This window comes from Arvicanthis niloticus, chromosome 15, assembly GCF_011762505.2.
Source record: "Arvicanthis niloticus isolate mArvNil1 chromosome 15, mArvNil1.pat.X, whole genome shotgun sequence".
Classification (NCBI taxonomy): Eukaryota; Metazoa; Chordata; class Mammalia; order Rodentia; family Muridae; genus Arvicanthis; species Arvicanthis niloticus.
In genome coordinates, this window is record NC_047672.1 from 24,730,228 (window position 1) to 24,751,891 (window position 21,664).

At 44.3% G+C, this 21,664-nt stretch overlaps 1 protein-coding gene across 4 annotated transcripts in view; it reads left to right on the plus strand.

Annotated features, from left to right (window-relative positions):
• Window positions 1-21,664, plus strand: part of Hipk2 (homeodomain interacting protein kinase 2) — a 178,599-nt gene that overhangs the window by 55,086 nt on the left and 101,849 nt on the right. For all 4 annotated transcript variants that reach the window (XM_034519023.2, XM_034519021.2, XM_034519022.2 and 1 more), the window contains exon 2: window positions 798-1,881. In XM_034519023.2, the coding sequence (XP_034374914.1) occupies window positions 798-1,881 (1,084 nt within the window). The remainder of the gene's footprint in view (window positions 1-797; window positions 1,882-21,664) is intronic.

Genomic DNA, 21,664 nt, shown 5'->3' on the forward strand with positions numbered 1-21,664 from the left:
GTGCAAGAGCATGCTTCTTAAGAGTAGTGAACCTGGTTATAGCCATCTGTTGACAAGGCTAAGCTGTCTACAAGGAAGTGCTAAGTATGTAACACTTACCTGGGATACTTGATATAATCTTCAGATTTAGCAAGATGCAACCTGAAATGGAGAATTGGTTTCTGTTATAAGTATAATAAATGAACTGTTGCAAGAAATAAATGAACTGAGTTCTGATTCTGTATCTGATTCTTGACTATTCTTGACTCTGTTTTAGGAGTCTTGTATCCTCCTAAAGCTGGTAGATCTAATGGCAGAATATGGGAACCATAGGTCTCAAAGACAAGGAGACTTGAACATGCTTCTGGGTGGAATTGATTTGCTTTTTCAAGCTGCTGAATTTTTAAATCATCATGCATGTATCTGTGTGCATGTAGACCAAGAAATGTATGGAGGCCAGAGGACAACTCTAGGTTCTTACCTTCTGCCATGCTTGAGAGATGGCCTTTTGCTGTTCATTGCTGCATCTGCCAGGCTGGCTAGCCCATGACCTGGAAATTTTCCTGTCTTCATCACCTATCTTGCTTTGGGAGCTTTGGGATTACAGTTGCAGGTGGCTGTGCCCAACTTACATGGGTTCTAGGGATTTGAACTCAAATGTTCATTCACACTTTCGCAGAAATGCTTTACCTACTGATCCATCTCCCAAGTCCTCAAGCTTCTTTCCAAGGAGAGCAATCTGAGCCTAAATGAATCGATAAATTTTATTACTGAAGGAGTAACTCAAGAATTTATCTTTCCTTTTCCTTTCCTTCTAGGTATGGCCTCACATGTGCAAGTTTTCTCCCCTCACACCCTTCAATCAAGTGCCTTCTGTAGTGTGAAGAAACTAAAAGTAGAGCCAAGTTCCAACTGGGACATGACTGGGTACGGCTCCCACAGCAAAGTGTACAGCCAGAGCAAGAACATACCACCTTCTCAGCCAGCCTCCACAACCGTCAGCACCTCCTTGCCGATCCCAAACCCAAGCCTACCTTACGAGCAGACCATCATCTTCCCAGGAAGTACTGGACACATAGTTGTAACGTCAGCAAGTAGCACTTCTGTCACCGGGCAAGTCCTCGGTGGACCACATAACCTAATGCGTCGAAGCACTGTGAGCCTCCTTGACACCTACCAAAAATGTGGACTCAAGCGCAAGAGTGAGGAGATTGAGAACACAAGCAGCGTGCAGATCATCGAAGAGCATCCACCCATGGTTCAGAATAATGCCAGTGGGGCCACTGTAGCCACTGCCACCACATCCACTGCCACCTCCAAAAACAGTGGTTCCAACAGTGAAGGGGACTACCAGCTGGTGCAGCATGAAGTGCTGTGCTCCATGACCAACACCTATGAGGTTTTAGAGTTCTTGGGGCGAGGGACATTTGGGCAAGTGGTCAAGTGCTGGAAACGGGGCACCAATGAAATTGTGGCCATTAAGATCCTAAAGAACCACCCCTCCTATGCCCGGCAAGGCCAGATTGAAGTGAGCATCCTGGCCCGGCTGAGCACGGAGAGCGCTGATGACTACAATTTTGTGCGGGCCTATGAGTGCTTCCAGCACAAGAACCACACATGCTTAGTCTTTGAGATGTTGGAGCAGAACCTCTATGACTTTCTGAAACAGAACAAGTTTAGTCCCTTGCCCCTCAAGTATATTCGCCCAGTCCTCCAGCAGGTAGCCACGGCCCTGATGAAACTCAAAAGCCTGGGTCTTATCCATGCTGACCTGAAACCAGAAAACATCATGCTGGTGGATCCATCCAGACAACCATACCGAGTGAAGGTCATTGACTTTGGTTCAGCTAGTCATGTGTCCAAAGCTGTCTGCTCTACATACTTACAATCCAGATACTACAGGTAAGACATTTTCTGTGGAGATAGTCAGGATTCGGGAGGTCCAGTGGCATCCACAGGGAATGTGCAGAGAGAATCACCATGGTGGGCATAATGATAGTGGTTGTTACCAGACAGAGACTTTAATGTGAGGGCTGGAGATGTGGCCCAATGATTAAGAGCACTTGCTGCTCTTACAGAGGGCTTCAGTTTGCTTCCCAGCACCCATGGCAGCTCACAGCTGTGAGTAAATCTAGTTCCAGGGGATCCATCTCCCTCTTATGGCATCATACACATGTGTGGTATATATGCATACATTCAGGCAAACATGAAAATAAATCTTTCTAAGAACAAAAAGAGACTTTAATATGGTTGAAAAATTATAACACAGACGTGATGGTGAGAAGCTGTGTAGGAAGGCATCTGAGTAACATTCTTACATTCATGGTCTGGACATTGAGAGTTGGAAAGGATTTGGGGGAGCTGGGTAAAGAGCAGACTGGAGAAGTCAGGTCCTTCTGGATGGAGAGGATGCAGATAGCTAGAACAGGAAGGGGTGTGCCAATAACAGGCACAGGGTATAAAATGCAAGGCTCATTTAGGAGATCAGGATGACCTACCTGGCCAGATCAGAAGATTTGTGAATAGTACCTGGAACAAGTCCTGGAAACTTTGAACAAGCAGGGGTCGATGGGGGAGGGTGTAATAGGTTGATGGTAGCTTTCTTAAAAGACTACTATTATAGTCATGTGGAAGATGCTGGAAGAAGGGAAGCTCTTTGCCCTGGGGCCACTTGCTCCTTCCTGTGATAAGTTTATAATAGGAAACATTAACTATTCCTTATCCCCCCTTTAATTGTAAGGAAATACCCAAGGCAGGATAATTTTGAGAAGAAAAGAGATTTATTGTTCAAGGTCACATTGCGTTTCTCAGCCTTATGGTAGATGGCCCAACAGTGGTGGAACATGCACAGGCATAGAGATCACATGGCTAGAGAGGAAGACATGTAATGGTTCAAGATTTGATTCTGCTTTTAAGACAACCTTTATTTGAAGAGAACTAACTCAGGGGTTTCTAACCTTAATTCCTTCTAAGGACAGCACTGTTAATGAACTTCCACAAGGCCTCACCACCTCTCAACATCACTACACTGAGGACCATTCTTTGCATTGATAACCTTATGGAGTCAAAACACTTCTACACTCTAGCAAGAGAGCTTATACCTTCAAATATCACACAAATGTTTATCTCATTTCTAATATGGGCCTTGCACAAAAACATTAGCTAGCTCCAAGGATATAAACAAGGTCCTGGCCATCCCAGAGTTTCCAGCATGCTGCAGGCTTTGGCATTAGTAAAATCCAGAACTGAACAGATTCCTAAACTCACTAGGCTGTGTGATTTGTGCTGACTGCCTAACTTCTGTATACTCTCATTTCCTGATCTGTGAGCTGTAAGCTGGGGTTTTTATACCAGTTCCAGGGTACTGTTGTACCATGCTGTGATACAGTCTAGAGCTATGTGCAGTGGGCAGCCTGTGGGAGGGAGACACAGCATCAGGAGGTGGTGCAGTAATGGCAAAGAGCTGTCTTGGAAGTAACAGTGACCAGTCCTACAGAGCCTGAAATTGGCAAGAAAAGAACCTCAAAACTCCCATGAGAAAGTAGGCTGATCCATCTGACTCAAAGGTTTAGTCTCAGGGCTTCTCCATTCCTCTTCCGAGGGATTCCTCAGCGGTAGGAGTTCTTCCCTAGCTCTGGAATCTGATTTTGGAAAGTGATGGCTTTCTCTGCGCATTTAGGTATACATACTGCCCTCTGTTTTTGAGGACTTCTTACATACTTCTTTATACTCATGAGGATAGATCTATCTCTTCTGGCTCTCGGTTCAGCCTGGAGGGGAGCCATGTGCCCATTGATGTAGCCATCCAGGAAGGTGGAGCCTGGACAGTGGAGAACTGTACCCCCTCCTTGAGGTAAAGGGGGAGAATATGACAACTCATATTCTCTGAGGAGTTCCTGGACCTTCCTTGAAAGACAACTCGGTAGGTTCATCATAGGGAAACAGCTTGCCGCAGAGGTGGCTGTAGCTGGGGCTTGCTCTCTAGTTACTGCAAAATGGAGGCTTTGCTGTCATTTTATATTTAGACTTAAAAATTCAGGATGCCAGTGGCTATTTCTTGCCAGTTCTTGGCCTAAACTTAGAGCAAACAGTGCCACGCCAAGGGCTGTGCAAGGTTTTATTATTTGTTAGCCTGTGTTGCTCTTAGTGAACAGCTTTATTAAAGTTTGGCTACAAATTAGGCATGGGGGCTTGTAAAATGGCCTAAAACTATATTTAATAAGCAGTGCATCCTTGTAACAAAACTTGACTCAAGAAGTTACCTTTGGGACTCTGAAGCCTGTTTGGGAATCTTGCCCTCTGTGCCCCTGTCACTCTGCCCACTGTGTGCCCCTCCTGCCAAGGACTCTGCAGTGTACTTTGCTTTTGGGCACCTAGTTTAGGAGGGCTATGAATGGCAGTGAATGGGAACTAGGGTAGGTCTGAGTCCTCTTTCTTCTTAGACTTGATGTTCCTTCTCAGCAAGCAGCTCTATGGCCCAGTCATCCACTTGAGCACCTTATGGGGTGATAAATCTGTTTGTTTACAGCTAGGAGCTCCTACCTGTCATTCTCATTTGTCAACAGGCACAGACACCTCTACTTCCTGCATTCCTACTTCCATCTGAGACATCTTCTTGGGTATCAGAGTACCCCCTTTCTTTAGGCCTTAAGTCACTACTACCTAAAATTCTAGGCAGAATTGTTTCCCTCCTCCCAGGGTCTTCATGGTGTTGGGTTCTCAAGGCCAGCTAAGCAACCTTTGACTAGGGTCAAGGGCACAGAGTCCTAGAATGATCACTTCATTTCTAAATTAATCATAATACTCTGCCTGCCACAGGCCTCATCTGAGCCCTTGGAGTGGCGGTCAGTCTCCTGCTATATAGATCAGAGGAAGCTTTGGAGAACAACATTCAGCTTTGACCCTGCTCATCCTGGGTGTGTAGGACAGTCAGCCTAGATGAAACTGTTTAGGTTGATTTTCCTGACTACTTCACCTTTTACTTGGAGAGAGTAGATAAAAGAGGCTCTTTGATTATTTATTGTTAAGATCCTTGTCCAAAAAAAGGGGGGGGAAAAAGTATACCTTCAGGGACATTTTGCGAGAGAGCAAGGGTGCTTTCAAGCTGCCTGGACAGAGAGGTTATTACATTCTCTAGATCAGTCTTTCCCCAGGAGTTCTCTGTCTTGAAACCACTTTCTATTCTCAGTCTGAAGGGCGTGGGGAAGAAGGTGGTGGCCTGGAAGCCACTATTTTCCCTATAGAAGCTAGGTATGTGCTTGACTGAAGTATGAGTGGTAGCAGAGAGCTGGCACAGCTCTGCCTCCTAGAGCCTCAGGATCTCCCTTTTTTCTCAGTGGTCCACAGGTCACAGGAAAGAGTTTCAAGGGCCAGGGTAAAGTAGAGTAAGTGGGTTTATGAAGTATTTAGCTAGAGAGACATAGGAAAGAGAGGTTGTGCACTCAGTACACAGGGTGGTTTCTTAAGAATGTCACAGTTGGCTATATACAAGATTTTATGACTGAGCCAGTATACATTGTTCAAAGGTTGTAATTGACCAGGTTTAAAGAGTAAGAACGCTTAAAATTTAAGTAAAGTTTCAAAACAAATACAAATACATGGGTTAGGTTTACTTATTTCTCTGACATTAAAGATTCCCATTTGTAGATAAAATAGTGAGGATTTTTATGAGGTACATTGTTTAGATTTAGGAGTGAGAGAGATGTACATTAAAACGATAAAACTCACAAAGTTTCAAATATTCTGGCCCCAAGTGGACCTCATTCATTAGTTTTTAACATCTTATTTGAAGTATCTTTAGAAAAAACATGATTATTTCTCTGGGCAATTTTGACTTTGTTAGTTGTATTGCGCTTTTTTGACCCTCAATCAGTATACAAGGCAAATTAAGATTTCAGAGTGAGGAGCTTCTGCCTCTCTTCACCCCCTAATTTCCCTCTATTTCTAGCCTACCACAGAGTTGCTGTTGGCACTCTGTGAGGGAAGCCTGGAATGTAGCTTTAAGGAAACAGGGTTGCTTTGTCAGGTCTTTGTGGTCTAATGGAGGGGTCTAGAGGTGTCCTCCAACTTAACCTATGTCCTGAAGGTCAGCTCTGAGGGTAACCGTCAGCAGTGCTGGTCTCAAGCTTGCTCGTACCTATGAGTCTGGAGAACTTACATGAACAGAATTATGCTAGATCCTGTCTCAGAGCTATTGTGCCCTCTGTGCGATGAGGCCCCTGATCCACAGAGTCTCTACCCTCTACCCCTACCCTACCCTACCCTAGAGATTCTTAAGAAATCCTGTTCCAGCTGAGAACAGGCTTCCTCCAAGGTGGAACACGGTGGAAGAGTGGAAGGTGACCCTGCTTCCTTGTATTACCTCATTAAAGAAGCTCCTGCCAGGTCATTATTTAATTTACCTTGATGCCAAAGTTCTGGCTTTGTGAGCAAGCAGTTAACTAGTGCTAGGGTATTTCTGCTATTAGTATGACAAGCAAACTAAAAACAAGACCAAACATTAAACTCTGAAAAACCACAAAAAAATCACTGTTGGGCAAAAGATAGTCAGAGGTGACAGTGTGTACAATTTAGTTTCTGCTCTGGACTGTTCAAAATATTTTGTCTAGACTTTTTTGAGACCTTTAAGACCATTGCTAAGATCCCTAAAAGTGGGCATAAAAACCAGGACATAAGGGTTGGTAAGATAGCTCAAAGAGTTAAGGATACTTACTACTAATCCTGGTAACTTTTGAGTTTGATCCCCAAGACACCCATATGGTGGAAGGAGAGAACTGACCTCTGTCCTCAGACCTTTACATGCACGCCACGGGTGTAGAGGCTGTCTTCCAGATGATTCTGGAATGGTTGTTAGGTAGAGATGGAAATTAATTTTAGTTCCATTCATTGTGTCAGACAATGAGTAGCTCTGAATATCTACATATTAAATGGTATAGGAACAAAGGTACATTCTCAGATTTTGAGTTAATTGTCTCTTTCAGATTTAAAAAGAAATTCCTAGAAATATAATTTTGACATTTGGTATTCCAAGTGTGTAATTATTCAACAGACACTTCCTATGAACCCACTGTGTACCAAACTGAAGTCAGTAGTAAAACATCCACATAGCTGAGGGTCAGTGAAGGAATTCTGCACAATGGGCTGAGCAGAGAGAGAGACCTGTGGTGAAGGGGTCTTGAAATAGATCTTCAGGGAAGTCTGAGATGGGGTAAAGGCCATGGAGGTTGTAATAAAAAGGAAGATGGGAAAAACAGGGAGACATGCACGTGGTTGAAGGCTGGGGTTGGAGCACAGTGGTAGAGGCGTGGGCTCTGACAGTAGGGAGTTTGGAAGATGAGGAGCTGGGGTTTAGTCAGAGTAACATGTTGGAAACTTCCGTGAATTCTTGAAGAGGTTAGTGATGATCTATCAGTTGGAAAACAGCAAATAGACAGAAAGTTGGTGGGAGACACAAGGTCCAGAAATAATTGTATTTATTTAGGAATGAAAACAGAGGGTCTAGATTATACGGTGACCCCATCCCCATCATCTGATTGTGGACCAGTTAGTGCATTTGACTTTTCTGATAATTTATTTCAGAACTGACTTACTAAAGAACAGTAAGAGCTAATGCTTACCAAACAGGGTTTTTGTTTGTTTGTTTGTTTGTTTGTTTTTGTTTTTTCTTTTTCCATTTTTGTTTGGTGACTTTGCTCTGACTGAGGCTAGATTCTGAAGCTCTGGTCTTCTAGGGCCTGTTTTCAAATCCCACCACCACTACAAAGTAATAGTGTCTGGAAAGTCACCTCAGCCTCAGTCCTGGTTTCCCTGACTCATTGAGTAGATGTTAGCTGTGAGCCACCTGCACTGTTCCATCTGGATGTTCTTGTGACTGGACTTGTGCTCACCAGGCCATAGTTGGAGATTCTAGTTGTGTGGAGGAAGGACTCTTTCCCCTGTGGGTAACTCTGGCATCATTAACCCACACCTCCAGACTGTAGGCTGAAGATGTAAGTCACTCCAATAAAGGGTGTTGCCACATACAGAAGTTTCAAAAATAGTATAACTTACACAAATCACAATATTTAAAAAGTGACTGGCCCACTTTGAAAAAACAGAACTCTGCAAACAGTTATGCATGGCAAGCATTAGCTCTTAAACCTGCCCTTTGTTACTAAGACAACAGAAGGAGAGGTTTGTGCCGGCTCACATTGGAGGATAGCGTGTGAAAACTATCCAGCTCGCTGATAGTCTCATTTGCCAACTCAGACACACATAGAAAGAAGCAGAGCCACGGCTCTGTTCTATAAACATGTGATCAGTGAGTTACCTGGGCTGGTTAGCTGTTTTCAAATCTCCACTGTCTCTGAGACCTTCAGGTAAATAGTATACACTTTGAAATTAGTTTTTCCTTTCAGTAATTATTAATTCATGTTCATATCAACCTGGTAATGGTTAACAAATACAAAATAACTTCCAGTGTGATAGTTTGCATGTATTCGAGTAGCTCTTTACTGCAACCTTGCTATACACAAGAGAGTAAGGTCTTGGGCATGCTCATAAGCACTGACTTAAGTACCATGGTGAAGCCCATACGTGATATACAGGCATGGGTATGCTTGTGAGAAAAGGTGGCATTAACCCTTTATGCAGGGATGCTGATATGCATAGTCAGAGAAGGAGGTGAATGCACATGTAAGGAAGGACACATGCATATGTCAAGACAGAGATCACCATCCACCTCAGAAAACAGAAGCCTTTCAAGTATCTGTGGGGTCTGAGGGCCCAGATACAGAAGTTATGTCAGTGTCCTGGAAACTCAGCTCAGCTTTCTGCCTTGTAGGGCTGCCAGCTGCACATCTTTAAGCCTAAAGATGGGGGAGGGGGGGTAGAGCCGCTCATGGGCCCAAGTTATATAGGCCAGTTGTTTTCAAAATGAGCTCTAGGGACCCTGCCACTCCAGAATCTCTCATGGTGCTTGTTCAAAATTGGAGACATCTACCCTGCCAAGCCAATTTACTAGGCAGGGGTACTGGGAGTGGGACAGAAACAGACTGGTCAAGTTTCACAGCAATTGCTTTCCTCCTCTTCTTCCTCTTTATCCTTCCTTCCTCTCCTTTCTCCCTCTTCTCCCTGTACCCCCCTTTCTTTTTTTCTGGTGATTGAACATGGGGACTTGGCCATGATGGCTAGGATTCTACTAATCAGTCTCCCCCCCACCCCCCATAACTTCTTTTGTGCTAGTGGCTCAGTTTGGCCTATCAGTCTAGGTTAGCCTCAAATTTATAACCCTCCTGCTTCGGCCTCCTGAGTAGTAGAATTACAGGCCTGTGCCTGGCTGCTTTTCTTCTTCACACATTTTAACTGGGTATTGACATTCAGAAAGCTGTTGACAAGTTGTAGCTGTCAGATGTAAAGCTTCTAGATAAAGATCCACCCGTGAGACCACAGTCTGTGCGTGCACCACAGTAACTTCTAAAGTTTCCTTCCACCTTCTTTGTTGTTGTCATGGTGCTCTTGGTGAATGTGCTGCAGGTGGTTTGGACTTTAGTCTCATCTCACACGGTATGTAGAGTATACCCTGTCAGGGTTGGGGGGGGGGTCACTGGTGCCAGTCTGACCGTGAGCTGTTGATCTTTTTTCTGAGTGATTGGTAGCTCCTCTGAGGGCCCATTTGTTAAATGTCTTATGATTAAATCCCTAAAACTCAGGGGTGGGGATGTGGAAATATAAGACGGTTGTTGAGTGTGATAGGAGAGGTCATGAGGGGTGGGTGATTCTGAGGAGGCTGTTTGGAATGGGGTAGGAATAAGAAAGCAGATGCCCAGCAGAGGAGATAGTACTGTGTGTGAGTTTAGTATACTTTCAATAGATATGGCATTTGTTGTTGATAGTTCCAGGTCACTCTCCATAGCCCCACCTGTGATGGGGGCCATGATTCCCATTCAGGCATTGTACAAGTGATTTTTTAAAATTCCAAGTATGCGTGAGGCACTGTGTTTTGTGCTGACCTTTCAAGACATGAGTGGGAATGCCCTCAGCTCTCAAGGACTGTCTCTAACCTTAAGTGGAATGAGCTTCCTTGTTCTGCTCCTCTCTGAATAAACTGAGGAGTGGCTTGTGCTGCCCTCCACTCACTTTTCCCATTCTCTCAGGTGTTCGGGGCCATTGTGTCAAGTCTACCCCATGGCAGCAGATCTCTGCTGTCCTCGGTCCCTTCAGTTGGCTCCTAGCTCAGCAAATAGGGTGCATGGTTCTCTGTCCCCATCAGCTGTTGCCTCACATGGACTTGTAAAGGAGGGTAACTGAGACAAAACAAGGCAAGCACAGCTTGTGCCAAATGGTAGATCAGTGTTTTGGGGGTACCCAAGTGTGTGGTCCTTGGTGACATTAAGGTGACATTAAGAAGGTGACATTAAGGAACCATTGTCTTTGTTCGATTTCCCCATTAACAGATCCCTAAGACAAACAAGGGTTTGTGCTCAGGTGGTCTTTCTGGTAGATGATCTAAAAATCAGGACTAAGAGCTAGCAGAATGATGCTGACCAGCGTATATGTCATTATGAACACATAGATGCTAGAAGCATATAGGACTCCATTCCCCTGTAAGAAGCTGCACAAGGCCTTCTTGGACAGAGCTTAGAAAAAGCAGGGTCCCTGAGATTAGGGTTGCTTTTGTCTTTTTAATTTGACTGCACTCTTTGGAGATGAGTATGTGTAAAAACTGAATGGGCTTTAGCATTTCTGAGGGTTGCTACAAGGCACAAGTTTAAGCACAGTGAATACCGAAGCCTCTGTACAAAGTTGGGATAGTGTGATCCACGTCCCATGGGAGCTGCAGCTCTGTGTCTGCGCTATTGGTTGCTGTTTTCACCACCAATCACATAGGCAGTATTCATAAGTGGAAAGGGATTTAAGGGAAAATGCTTTTGTAGGCAGAATTGTAGAGTAAGAATTCAAAACAGAGTTCTGTGCTGTTTTGTGGGGGATGTGAGGACCTGAAGCTAATGCATTTACCTCCACTTTAACCCTATAGCCTTCCTCTAGGGATAGTGTGGGTCTGGGTTCTTAGGTGGTCTACAGAGGTGCTCAGGAGGAGAGATAGGCCCAAGTGTGGACCACAGGGCAGTCAGGGAAATGGCAAAGGCTGATGGAGATCAGCCACTTTATTTCCAAGCTCTCTCCATCCATGAATAATACAGGTTGAACCTACCACTTCATGACCCTCATTTGTGGAGAGGGATGGCTACTAAAATGGGGTCTGGGCTATGGTAGTAGTTTCCCATGCTTCATAACTGTATTATGTACCAGGCATCCATACATGCCAAACTCTGGGTTACCCCTCAGACAAATCCTTCCTTTTTAACAAGTCTTGACTCCATATCATTTGGCTTTTCTCTGAGCTCTGGATCACAGGAACCCAACTTCAGCCTCCTAGGGAATTGTACACATCACACACACACACACACACACACACACACACACACTTGCACGCACATGTGCACGCGCATACACACACACACACACACACACGTTTCTGTGCTGGTCAGATTACAGTTAAAACCTGACGTCAGTGGTCTGAACCTTTAACCAACCAATTCCCCAAAGTCATCATGTATCTGTTTTGTCCTATTTAGAAAGCTAGAGAGGACTACCCCAGGGGTAACAGGCGAGGCCTGACTAATGCCACTAAAGGAGCTAGAGCTAGTGCCCTGGGCCCCAAGACCTCTTGTTTCTTTTCTGGTTTTGAGGCTTTATGGATATGCTGCTCAGGCAGCCTCTAATCTTGTCTTCATGCTAGGAAGCTGAGTGAACAAAGACTTCCTGGAGAGAATAGAGCTCATCATAGGCTGCTCTGTGGGCCTGGGACAGAGGAAGTACTCATAAATGCTCGCTGCTATTTTAATCTGCTGCTGGTAGCACTGTTGTCATTACTTTTGTCATCGTTGCTATATGTAGCAGACAGACCTGGGTTTGGATTTCAGATCTACTACTTTATGGCTGTGTGACTTCAGGCAAGTTTCCAAACCTTTCTGAGGCTTTCTTTTAAGACAGGAACCTGAGTAATTCATGATGTTGCCGTAAGAAACAAAGGAGACAACTCCATGGGTGCAACTCAGCTGCTGGGTCATAGTACCCATTATCTTTCCCAGGTTCTATAAGTCTTCTTGTCATAGAATGGATGGATGGTCTTATCTGGCATGTTAGCAGTTTATAAGTTGTTGCACCCACAAACATCAGGCATCGTGCATTACTTCCCTTCCATCTCTAGCACTGTAAATCAGGAAGTGTTCAAGGAGCAAGCCTGCAGGTCAGGGATATGGCTAGTGGCTTCTCTCCCACCCCAGAATGGGACAGAAGACAATGCAAAGGGAATAGCATATAGGGAGAGTAACAGTAGAGGGCAGCATGGGTGTGGCTGGTGGGGGATGGTGGATGCCCCATCTAGTTTGTAAGCTTGGCTCTTTGCCACACTGCTGCTGCTGTACCCATAGTGACGCCTGTGGCCTGTGGCTAGGTGCAGGGCTAGAGGAGAGCATCAGAATGAGGAACACATTTGCATTTGATACCTAATGATTCTTCCTCATTCAATCCCACCAACCCAAAGGTCAGAGAGCCAAGAGGGATGCTGAAGATTGACTACAAAGACAGCACTGTGGGCTATGTGTGCTAGATGTGCTATGTATCTGTGTTTACTGTTCTGTGTATGTTGACTTGTGGGTATATATCTTCAGTGGCAGCAAGTAAACTGGTCTAGCATCCTTAGATCCTGAGTTCTTGTGCCCAGGGAATAGCCTCCAGTGGCATCCTTATTAACATAGATGTTGGCAATGGAAATACAAGTTCTGTAGTCAGAACAAACTGTTGTTGTCATTTTGTTTTCATCTATCTACCTCCAAGAAAAGTGTTCTAGCCTCCTTTTTTTTTTTTTTTTTTTGTAAATTAGAACTTATATTGGCAAATATAAAAGCACCAAGTGTGAATCCATAGAATATTAGTGGATTTGACATACAGATTTATTAGTGGATTTGACATCCACCCTGATCAGCAAGAGTCATAGCCTAGTGAAGTCTGAGTAAAGGAGTGCTAACATAAGTCTGCATGTGCTAAAGCTAAACAAAATAGCATTCAAGTTTCAAATGTTTTTAAAATTAACATTTTAAGTCTATTTTCTTCAAAACCACTTGATTATTTTATATCGGAAGCTTTAGTGTGCCTGCTTTCTCTTCCTGTTTTTGTTTTGCCCTGCGGTGTTTGGGCAAAAGATGTCTTGTTTATTCTGTCACAGAAGGGTCAGGAAGAGAGGAACAGTCATTTCTGGAAATGGCTGGGTGGGGGAACCTACAAAAACAAGCCTGGGATAAATAGTTGCTGATGACGAAAGCAGGCAGCTTCTCTCAGTGCTGTTCCATGAGAAGGTCACAGACTTGTCCTCGTAGAGCCAAGGATAATGATCACCAGAGAAGAGAGGCAAGGAACTTAACACTGAACTGCCCAGACTTTGGGATTCCCAAATGAGATCAAGGCCCAGTGGGATGTGTTCATCTGGCTCCTTGTGCTTGCAGTTGTCTGTGGTCAGGCTGTGCCTGCACACCATCCGAGTGTGTGGCAGTTTTCCTATAGTACTTTCCCCCAAGCCAGCCTTTCCTTCTTGTAAGCCTCCCACTTACGGGCATTTTCATACTCAGTATGGGAAGTAGCCAGTTTTTTTGGGAAAGGCCATGTACTCCCTGGAATAAAAGCACCTGCTGACTCTCCCGGATGTGTAAAGGTGGTCTCGTCCGAGTCTCAGTGCAGGGCTTTGGAGGGTGACCCTGGCAGCTTATATGGGGCCACACACCCAGCTTCTGGGCAGCTTAAAGCCAACTATGAGCACAGCCTTCTTCCTGTCCTTTCTCATTTGCAGCTCCTCTGTGTATGTTCTCTTGTTCTGGGGAAGATGTTCTTGTTTCCTTGGAAGAAACCAAGGTAATTAAGATGTGTATATTTCTTGGTGTCCCTGGTGGTTCAGTTTAAGATGGCAGTTCTCTTTGACAGTCCTGTGCTGAGCTGAGCAGACTTCTTGGCCATACCACTTGCTTACAGTCCTGTTTTTGCCACATGTGGAAGATTCTGGCTGTGCCATGTTAGTCTGAGCGTCGTTAAGCTCACTCTTCCATGACCCCACTGTCTTCCTCTCTCCTGGAATCCTTCCTAAAGTTTGTTTCTCCATTCTCTCTTAGTTCCCCCTCCTACCTTTCTATATCCTCCATATCCTTAGCCCACAATTCCAAGTCTTGGTGGTTCTGTCCCTCCCAGCCTACTTTGTTTCTGCTCACTCTGCCATTCTCTAGCCTGAGCTACCCCTCATCTAAGATGTTCCCTGCTTTCCCCCACTCAGTCCCCAAACCTAGCCTTCCTCACCTCCTTCATGAAACTTGAATATTAAATTCACACAACACAAAGAAATCTCTAGATACTATTTTACACTATCAAACACTATCTTAGTTTGCTTCCTATTCCTGTGACAAACACTGACTTCCAAGCACTCAGTAGGCAGAGACAGGCAAATCTCTGAGTTCAAGGCCAGCTTGGTTTGCAGAGTAAGTTCCAGGACCACCAGGGCTACTCACAGAAACCTTTTCGGGAGGGAGGAATTGACCAAAAACAATTTGGGAAGGAAAAGGTTTATTTGGCTTACACATCCTGATCATAGTCCATCACCAAGAGAAGTTAAGGCAGGAACTCAAGAAGGGCAGGAACCGAGAGACAGAAAGTGAAGCAGAGACAATGAAGGAATACTGCTTATTAGCTTGCTCTTCATCGCTTAAACAGCTTGCTGCTCTTTAGCACCCAGCACCACCTGCCCTGGGATGGAACTGCCCACAGTGGGCTGCCCCTCCCATATCAACCATTAATCCAGAAAGTTTTCTTCAGAAGTTCTTGTCAATCAAGAAAGTTTTCCTAAAGGCAGTCTGATGGAGGCATTTTCCCAATTGAGGTTCCTCTTCCCAGATGGGCTTAGCTTGTTTCAAGTTAATAAAGAAAGAGAGAGAGAGAGAGAGAGAGAGAGAGAGAGAGAGAGAGAGAGAGAGAGAAAGGAAGGAAGCCAGGAAGCCAACTTACAAGGACAGGGACTGAAGACCACTGACAGTAAACAACTTGCCTTGGATGAGTATAGAAGAAAGTTAAGGGACAGACAGAAGCTCAGCTTTCTGCCAGCTTGTAACTTGTCTCCCATTCAGTGTCTTTTTAGCTCACTAGAGGCTGTTACCAGTGAGATCTGTGGAGCTTTGAGGACTATGCGCTCAAAAAGCCTCCCTCCCTATTCCTGACCTTTTTCCTTTCTGTTTTCTTATGCCTGCCAGTGCTACCAAGGCTAGTGGTAGACACTTAGAGTGATAGTAAACAACTTGCCTCACTGGCTGAATATAAGGAAGGTAGTTGTCCCAAACAAATCCAGGTAGCCATATCTCTAGTGGGTTTGCCTGCCATACTTGGATGCTAGGAAATATAGTGAGGAGAAGTCAGCTTCCAGAACACAGCTAGCTGACTGCTTTACTATCATGTGTCAGGGCTTCCCTATAAGGGATGTCCCCATGTGTCTCTCAGTTTTGGGTTAATTGATTCAAATTAGGTGCTACTGGCACTGGCCAGAAAGCTGTTCCATATGATTTGTCCGAGTCTTTTTGTTTCTGTGTCGTGTCATGGTCTCATGTCTCTGCCTCATTACTTTGCTTTATAAGCTTTATTCAGCAAGTGGTTGTATGCATCTACTTTTTACTCTTCTGGTTCTGCTAGAAGGGATACAAAGAGGCAAGGCTGGGGAGTATATGCTACGGCTTCTTCAGAGCAAGCACATTTTTTTTTCTGAGCACATCTTATTTGATAAGAGCTTCAGAACCTTTTAGAGCCTTCCCAACCCAATGAGCTGGGTCCAAAGTTAGCCATACATGCTCTCTTTGGGAAGCCATAGGAGAATTGTATAGAAAATCTCAGTGAAATGAGTCAAGAAAAAAGGGAGGTCTCCATAGGCTGACTGGAAGACTTACAGATTCAGGGAATATGGTGGTATGCACAGGAAGTAGCTGTTCATAGAGCTAGGTGCCTGCCTGGCATACTCTGCTTCAACAACACATAGTTGTATTTGACCAGTCCTTTACTCATATTGCTAACTCAAGTCTTTGTGTGTTTCTAGGAACAAGGCTCTGTATGATCTCTACAGCAACTCTAAGGGTAGCTCAAAAACTTTACTGTCTTTATCCCACAGGGCACAGGGCATAGCCCTGGGTTTTCTGTGTGCTATCTGTAAGCTCCTGCCTACTCCAGAAAGCTGGATTTGAGAATTTTTGGCTCCCAGTTGGGGTGTGGCACCTGCTCTAAACCCTTGAAAACAGCCCTAGGAATGTGTTTAAGTAGCCTTGCTCCTCCCCTATTTCAAACAACTGGCAGTTGTCTTCTAGAGAATGCCATCAGTATTTGTTTTCTTGTCACATGGGAAGCATGTGCTTGATCTGCATGGACTTCATGTGACTGAGAATTATTGTTCAGTTCTGTCTGTGACCATGATGATGATGTTAGTACCGCTGGACAGAACAACACAAGTGTGATGTATATGTGCACACATACACACCCTGGCTAAATTCAGAGTCTGAAGCTGGCTGCATGTGCAGGCATAGTGAGCATGCCTGTCTTCCTGGGTATGCTGATATCAGGCCCAATTGTGTATCCATTCTGTCTGCATGCCTCTCTGCATGGTGTACACAGACTGTCACTTGCCACTATGATGGATTCATATCTGAAGTAGCCTTAACCTCAACACTTCTGTCTGAGAGTGTAGACATGGTGGATCCAGGTGGCTGGGCTTCAGCAATGGGAATGATTGCCCGGTGCTTGGTACAGAAGGACACAGCCCAGCTCACTCTCCCCAGCTATAACCCTCTCTGACTCCTGAGCAGGTGAGCTCAAGGTACTCACACCAACCTGATTTTCGGTGGGTATTTCCTCTGACAAAATTTAGAATCTTGCTGTGATGGAGGCTGCAGAAGGAAGGCATGCATGGCTCAAGTATAGTTCTGGTCTCCGGGTAATAAAGAAGCAGGGAAGGAGCGCGTATACATTCATTCTACTTCTCTTTTCATCTAGCAGGCAAGACTCACCACACATAAATACTTTCAATTTTGCTTGCACAGCATGAGAATTGCTAGGTTTGTTTTACTGCTGAAATTGAACACTTCTAAAGAAACATGACAGCATTATCTTTCCTGGCAGGTGGGAGGGGAGTTCTTCGGCAGGAGATATGCTCCCCACAGCACTTTGGAGATGAGACATTGCTACTCAGTACTGGCAGAGAGATGAAGGGTCTCACTCTTCAGTAGCTCTCTCTCTCTCCAGGTTCTTAGTCCCAAAGTCCCAAGTCCTAGGGATGAACAGCGTTGACTAGGCTCCTGAAGAAGGCAGGCCACGAACATCTCCAGAGATGTGATACTCAGTACTCCATGTGGCTACTGTTTCCCTTCCTTTTTATACCTTGTTTTCCATTTACAGAGGTTTCAGCTCTCTGCTTACCTTCCTATGGCCACTCTGCCCTCTGAATTTCTTCCTTTTCTGCTATAAATTCTTGCTTCCTTAAAAATCTGTATTAGACATCTCTACATCTGATGGAACTTGCAGACAGACATTTGTTTGCTAATTGTGTCTGGGTGTTAGTTCTGGGCAGCCAGCTGGATGGTAGATGTTCTTAGTGTCTGCTCTCTTCTGGTAATTACCATATTGTCTGTGCTTGATGGGAGTGGGGCTGGAGATTAGAGATTTCACAAGACCTATTAAATGGAAATTCTCAAAGAAATCCCTAAGATTTCATGGAGCACAAGGGTCAGCATTAATAAAAATTATTTTGGGAATTTTTAAATAAATTATGTGTAAAATAATATCCTCTACCCTTTCTTGCTGGTGGGAATGTGAAACAGCATAGCCATTATGGAAAACAACTTGGCAGTTACTAAAATCATTAAACATAGAATTGCCATATGATCCCTGGAATTCTGTTTCCAGGTTTATGTCGTAAAAGACTGAGAACAGCTACTTGAATCAGCTGCATGCATGTTCATACAACACTATTTACAGCAGCCAAGAGGCAGGCCAATCTAAATGTGTATCTCTGGTTGACTGTAGTAAACAGATACATCACAATTTTATTTATCAAAACAATAGTAGCAAGCAGGGGAAAATGGAATGGTATACTGATAGCTTCCCCCCCCCCCCCAAAAAAAAAGGTTATACATCAAATCTGCTTGCTTAGGGAAAGAAGGTAGACACAAAAGGTCACATTATATGAAATCAAAAACAGATTAACTCAGCAGAATGCAGACATGTTCAGCAAGGGCCTGAGAAAGGGACAATGGGAGAAACTGTACAGGGGATTTTACCTCCAAGTAAGAGAGCATTTGGGAACTAGATAGAGGTGGGAATTTGTACAATATGCACCAAATATTCACATTATAATGGCTAGTTTTATGGTATGTAAATTTTACCTCAGTGAACCATTTTTTAGCAGAAAAAGGAAAATTACTTTCAGGCGAAGAAGTTGAAGTAAGATGAGTTTTACTGGAAACTAAAATGTAGGCATTTTGAAGTTAATTTTTAGGTAAACTCCGAAGTTGTTAGACATGCCAGCTAGAATTGAGTGTTTAGAATACTGCTAAGTTAGAAATTCAGTTTTCTTTGGCCTGAGGAACAAAGAAAGAGCTTTATTCAAGATCTCTGCATGCCTCTGTGAACTTCATGTGCGAAGGAGGCCACAGGTGCTGGTAGAGACAACAGGCTTCCCTGAGGGATATGCCAGCCTCAGTTTGCAAGAATCCACAGCTGCCTCCAGTGTGGTCCCTCTGCTTTAGAAAGACTGATACAGTGAGGGGATTTGGTTTATATTCCAATATTCCTAAATGTATGCACGTTCTTGCATATGTACATGTGTGAGTATGGGGTTGTAAGGCTTCCGAGCTGGCAGACCCAAAACCCTTTAATACATTAGAGATAACAGTATTTATTTTGCTGAGGTTTGGGGGCTATAGAAAGAGTCCTTGGGTTCTGTTTGTTTTAGCACCAGCTTCTGTCATCAGCAAAAACTATTTTTCCCAGCCTGCATTGCCGCATGGATAATTCCTCATGGCCTTCAGATGAGAAGGAAGATTGGGAGCTCAGTTGTGTGTTATACATCTGCTGTTTTCCCCATCAGCAGCAGCAGCACTGGCCACTCTTGTCTGTGAGCCTCCATTGGCCATAGTCCATGGTTAGTCAGGTTGTGCCTGCTGCCCTGTCACCAGTGCTGTCAAGTCTCACATGTTAAGAACATGGCTTGTCCTCCCTATGTTCTAGCTTGGTGTTACTTCTCTTTCATCATCATCTAAGAACATTAATTGGACATCTATTATAAGCAAAGCCCTGTGTCACACTAAGTCAGGACTAGGCTTGTCCTTCAAAGTGTCAAGTGAGGAAGATAAGATGAAAGTCACCGTGGAAAAGATGACCTTAGTTGAATTGGATGATATAAAATTTTTGATAAAGCCATTTTATTCCTTAGTCATACCTCTTTTATAACTTTGGGCAGTTTGTCTAGAACCTTTTTCATGATAAATTTCATGACTATAAATCTCCTTTATCACTGAGCGTGGTGGTGCACACCTTTGATCTCAGCACTCAGGAGGCAGAGTCAGGCAGATCTCTGTGAGTTCAAGGCCAGCCTGGTCTACAGTGTGAATTTCAGGACAGTCATGGCTCTGTTACATAGAAAAACCCTGTCTTGAAAAACAAACAGACAGAAATCTCCTTTATTTGTGTTTTCTTGGCACATATTTGTGTGTGTGTGTGCTCATGTGTGCTTGTACCACTGCTCCATGCTGAATGTCCTCCTCACTTGCTCTCCACTGTATTTGAGATAGGCTTTCTCAAAGAACCTGGAGATTCACCAGTTTGGAAAAACTAGATGGCAAGTGAGCTTCAGAGATCCTCTTGCCTCTGCCCTGCCAGTGCTAAGATTGTAGGTCAGCAGTAACCATGCCCAGCTTTTTATGAGGATGCTGAGGATTCAAACTCTAATCCTTATGCATTCTTAAGAAGCATTTACTGAATAAGCCATCTTTCCCAAACCTTTGAATACATATTCTTTCTCATGAACTGGTTTTTTGTTTGTTTGTTTGTTTGTTTGTTTGTTTAGCAGATTTTTGTCCTATAAAGCATTCCATAGACTATTTGCTTTGATTATTGGCTTTCCTCTGCCCTCTAAAGAACCCTTTTCCTGCCCTACAGCCCAGATATATCCATTTATGTATCATGAGTATGGAACATTTTCCCCCACAGAGTACAGATGTCAGGTAATTGGGTTGGCATTCTCAATCCACCTCTTAATTGTGTGACCATAGGAAGTGGTGTGTAAATCCCCTAAGGCTGCTCAGCCAGCTCATGATAACAAGCGGCCTGGGCCATCTAATGGCCATGCAGTTTTATTGAGGGCTTCCCCTTCTTCTGAGTTGCCCACTGTGATGGTCACTTTGATGATGGGACTACAACTCCCTGAGATATAGGCTGCAAACAGCCTCCTCATCTAATGATAGAACACACATGGCTGCTGGCAGTGGGAGATGCTATGAATATTAATGAGCTGTATTTCACTTTTACTACCTTTTCATTAGTTTTCATGGAGATGGTGTTTGTGAGTGAAGTGCAGGTGTTTGTTTTCTTGACAAAATGGCAAGCCTCATAGTCAGAGCCAAGGCGGGAGAAGTAGCCAGCCAGCAAAGTGCAGATGAGCTTTAGCGGGCGTGAAGCAACCTGTGAACGTCCGGATTTCACTGCAGTCTGGGCAGATGCATGCCACAGTCCCTGAAGTTTTACAGTGTATCTCTCATGTGACAGTGAGAAACTTTTAGTCTAAAATCTGGGTGCAACTAGAATACTGTGGCAGCTGCCTGTCTTTCTAAGTGGTTCTGGTCCTGGAGTTCACATGCCAAACTCCAGCTCTGTACCCTTCAACCCTCATCTGCTGTCTAATGTCTTTCTACCAAACCAAAGCAGATACTGCCTCCAGTTTGCCACATTGTGACACTGTGGATTTTTGTGGACAGGCTGGATGTACAGGACTGATGAGATTACCAGGTGTTGAGAGACTTGTCCACATTGCTGAACAGTGGAGAAGGGATGCTTTGAGACCCAGATTGACAAGCAAAGGGTGCCCACATGGTTCTAGGACCAGAGTGGCTCTGAGCTAGGCAGAAGTGACCCCTCAGCATAGGAATGCCTATCTCTATGACCTGCCTTGCCTTGGGAAGAGACACCTGTTGGAACTCTAGCTGTGCATTGCTGGAATGAGGGGTCTAAGTTACATGGGTGGAGTGATGGTAGGTGTCCATCAGTGGACTAGATGACAGAGTCATACTCCCACCACTAGCTGGTGTCATTTGAAGAATGTGAAAACAAGCATGTCTTTGTCAGGGTGGAGCATGACAAATTATTTCAGAAATGGAGGGGGCAGATTGAGCTTAACTCATTTACTTCATGAGCGAGAACGATCAAAGGAATTTTGCTAATTCAGTGTGCCTGCTTCTGTAGGTCAAATGAGAACCTGGCAAACCCTAAATACTGAGTGATGTAGCCCACTCAGACTGCCCCATTGTTGATTATTTATTGATTAGGTGGGAATAGATGCTTTCTTCTTTTTCTAAGTCCAAGT